The 3,336-nt window shown below is 40.7% G+C and overlaps 1 protein-coding gene across 1 annotated transcript; it reads right to left on the bottom strand.

Moving 5' to 3' along the window:
• Positions 1–223: 223 nt before the first annotated feature.
• On the bottom strand, positions 224–2,117 carry LOC104883080 (uncharacterized). The gene is made up of 4 exons (XM_010667535.1): positions 1,621–2,117; positions 836–1,482; positions 653–734; positions 224–548 (listed from the first exon to the last, which is right to left on the bottom strand). Exons 1-4 carry the CDS (start codon positions 2,115–2,117, stop codon positions 224–226), a joined length of 1,551 nt encoding a protein of 516 aa, XP_010665837.1.
• Between the last annotated feature and the right edge of the window lie 1,219 nt (positions 2,118–3,336).

The raw sequence follows: 3,336 nt of genomic DNA, 5'->3' as shown, positions 1-3,336 counted from the left end.
GAAAATACATTTACGACTGCGGGAAGCGAACTTATTTTCCTTTAGATTTTTTATTATGAGCAAAACACAGTTACCCAAACACCATCAAAGCCTCAAAATCTGGTTCATGACCAAAGATCATTTCATATGGAGTTTTGTTACCCAACACCCCAGACGGAGTTCGATTAATAAGATGAACGGCAGTAAGAACACACTCACCCCAAAACTCAACAGGTAGATTGGCTTAAAACATTAAAGCTCGGCTAACATTGAGTTTATGTTGATGTTTACGCTCAACTCTCCCATTTTGTTGAGGCGTCCCAGTACAAGAAGTTTGAAACAAAATACCACTTTGATCAAAGAAAGGAAGCATGCATTGAAATTCAGTCCCATTATCACTTCTAACAATCTGAACATTAGTAGCAAATTGACGCTTAACCATAGCAAAGAAAGATAGGAAATACTTATAAACCTGAGTTTTATTGTGCAATAAATAAACCCAAACAGCACGGGAATAATCATCAACAAGAGTCAAGAAGTAAACAACACCACAAGAGGAAGGCACACTACTATATGGACCCCACAAATCACAATGAACCAGTTCAAACAATCTAATGGCTTTATGAGTACTACTAGGAAAACAGTCACGGGTTTGTTTGGCCATAGGACAAACCTCACAACATTATTTAATTTCTTCCTATCATGACTAGAACGAAAAGCAGGAAGCAGCTTCACTACTCGTTCCGATGGACGGCCTAACCTTTGATGCCACAAGTCAAAGATACTCAAGTCAGCAACACTAGCAGCATGCACCATGGCCACCGTCCTGAAATAGTAAAGCCCCCTCGCCGTTCACCTGCTCCAATCAGAGTCCTCGAGGACCGGTCCTCTATAGCACATAAAGTAGATGTGAATTGAATGATACAATCATTATCAGCTAGCAAATGAGACACATAAATCAAATGACACTGAAAATCAGGGACAAATAGAACATGATGTAAGACAAGATCATCAGTAAGATAGACATCTCCCCTCATTGTAGCAGAAGCAGAGCATCCATTAGGAAGGCTAACTGGAAAAACTGTAATGCTGCGAACGTTCACTAAGACAGATAAATTGCCAGTTATATGATGGGATGCCCTAGTGTCAATAATCCACTCTGTACCTGCCATACGATCACTAGACTTGTGTTCGGTGTTAATCAAAGTCATCAAAGCTTGAATCTGCTCCTGTGTGAGAGACGCAAGGGAAGTCCCACGTTCTGTATTTGAACTAAACGCACCATCATCCACTATGTGAGCACGCACCCCCCCTGGACCACGCGCTGCCCCAGCAGTACTTCCACCACCACTACCGCTTGCTGCACCGACAGAACCACCACCAGCAGCAGGTCCGTTGTTAGGAGACCCATCCAGGCGTCCCGAATTACGCGCACGCAAGCGCTCCTCGTACCACTCAGGATTTCCATGCAGTTTAAAACAAGTAGTGACTTCATGTCCTTTTCTTTTACAGTGAGTGCAAACAAGTTTTGATTTATCGAACCGTGTTAAACGACTCTTGTCTCGGTCCGAATTGACATGAAAAGCATGAACATCACTTACTCCTTTCTCGCGAGAAACGGCCCGCGAGTGCTCCTCTTACTTTAACGTTTGATAAGCTCGGTTGATATCACCCAAGGGCTGCTGAGATAACAGGTTGGTACGAACAGCCCCGTAAGTTGTAGTATCGAGCCCAATAAGAAACTGATCAAAGATTTCATCTTCCCTATCACGCGCCAGCTTTGAAACTAATCCACAATCACACTTGTGGCACTCACAGGAAGGCAGTGGCTTCAATCGTGCCAACTCATCGTAATAACCCATGAGTTTCGAGTAGTACTCATCGACACTCATCGATCCTACTTGTTTGCAGTCCGAGATCGCGATTTTTATTTGCTGGATACGTGGTCCATTGGCCACACAAAACCGCCTCTCAATATACACCCATAAATCACGAACATTCTCATGCATCGGTATTGTCCCTGCGACTTTTGCGTCCATACTCCGCAAAATCCAAGATATAATCATCGAGTGTACGGTATCCCAATCAAGAACACCCATCAGGTCAATTGGCTTTGGAATCGTGCTTCCCAAAGCCATATTTACGGCGTGCTCTCAGTGAAAGTGTCATGGCACGAGCCCATGCCACGTAGTTGTCACCGGTGAAAGTGAAATGTGTAATCATATTTCCCAAGTAATAAGGAGAAGTCAGATTCATGTGCCATTCTCCTATGTTGACTATCGCTTTGTGCTTCTCGTCGCCCATCGTTTTTTCTCGATCGTTCACACTTCACGCGGGTGAGGTTCCGATCTCCGACTCGAACGACGGGGTTTTACAGGTACACTGGAGAGTATTCCGGCTCTGATACCATGCTAAGGCAGGATAGAGATGATGATGTAGATATGGAATCAATTCGTATCTCGTATATTGCCAAATCGAAGCTATATAAATGATACAACCCTAATGCTATGTAAAGGCCCAAGGCCGGGTGGACTGAAGTAACAAGCTATACATTAATAGGCCCAAACCAAAAAGAGTACAACACATAATAATATATATTACATGGTCCAACACTCAAATTTAAATTAAAATTCCATCAATAAGAAAAGAGAAAAGGGTAGAGTAATATTTGATTATGCTTAAAAGAAGAAGACCAATAAAATAAGGTAAACAACATAAAATTTACCACTTAACTTGTGGGTATAAGAGATAAAGACAAAATTAATTAATCACAATCTTTTTTGGCGAAATTGGAAGAAAAACATAAAGAAGAATAAAACAGGCAAAAGGATTAAAAAAAATTATCAAAATTGACCTCAATATCACCAATTATGAAATTGGATGTAAGAAGCAACACCACCTTTAAACTAATAGTTAAAACATCACTAACTCTTGTCATGGGTGCAATTCATATCATAAATGACACCAATGTCCAAACAATATGCCAGAAATTGTCTTGCTCCGACATAATATTGGCCGCCAATAACTACTACAAAAAAGCCTAGGAAACCAGTTGAAAATGACCTAGGAAATCGGACTACAATAGGTTTCCATCTCACATGTGTCCTAGGTTAGGAGACCGGTTATAATGCATGGTTTCTTTGTTTATTTGGGAGACCAGTTGACATGTAAAACCATTTTCTTAGGTAACCGTACATATAATATGTAAAGAGGTTAGGAGACCAGTTAAAATTTCAAACCAGTCTCCTTACCTTACCCTTTAAGACCAGTTATTGACCACAACCGGTTTCTTAGTTTTAATAGAATTTGTTTATATTAAAATGTTACATTATACATAAATTATCATGAAATTGTTCC

The sequence above is a fragment of the Beta vulgaris genome, chromosome 8, assembly GCF_026745355.1.
Source record: "Beta vulgaris subsp. vulgaris cultivar EL10 chromosome 8, EL10.2, whole genome shotgun sequence".
Taxonomy (NCBI): Eukaryota; Viridiplantae; Streptophyta; class Magnoliopsida; order Caryophyllales; family Amaranthaceae; genus Beta; species Beta vulgaris.
Note: the sequence above shows the minus strand (reverse complement) of the source record. Positions and strands in the feature narration are given on the sequence as shown.

Coding starts and splice junctions, on each gene's coding strand:
- LOC104883080 (XM_010667535.1), bottom strand. CDS start 2,117: ATGGCTTTGGGAAGCACGATTCCAAAGCCAATTGACCTGATGGGTGTT. Junction 1,483..1,620: donor CGAGCTTATCAAACGTTAAA/GTAAGAGGAGCA, acceptor TCACTGTAAAAG/AAAAGGACATGAAGTCACTA. Junction 549..652: donor AAATTAAATAATGTTGTGAG/GTTTGTCCTATG, acceptor GGGTCCATATAG/TAGTGTGCCTTCCTCTTGTG.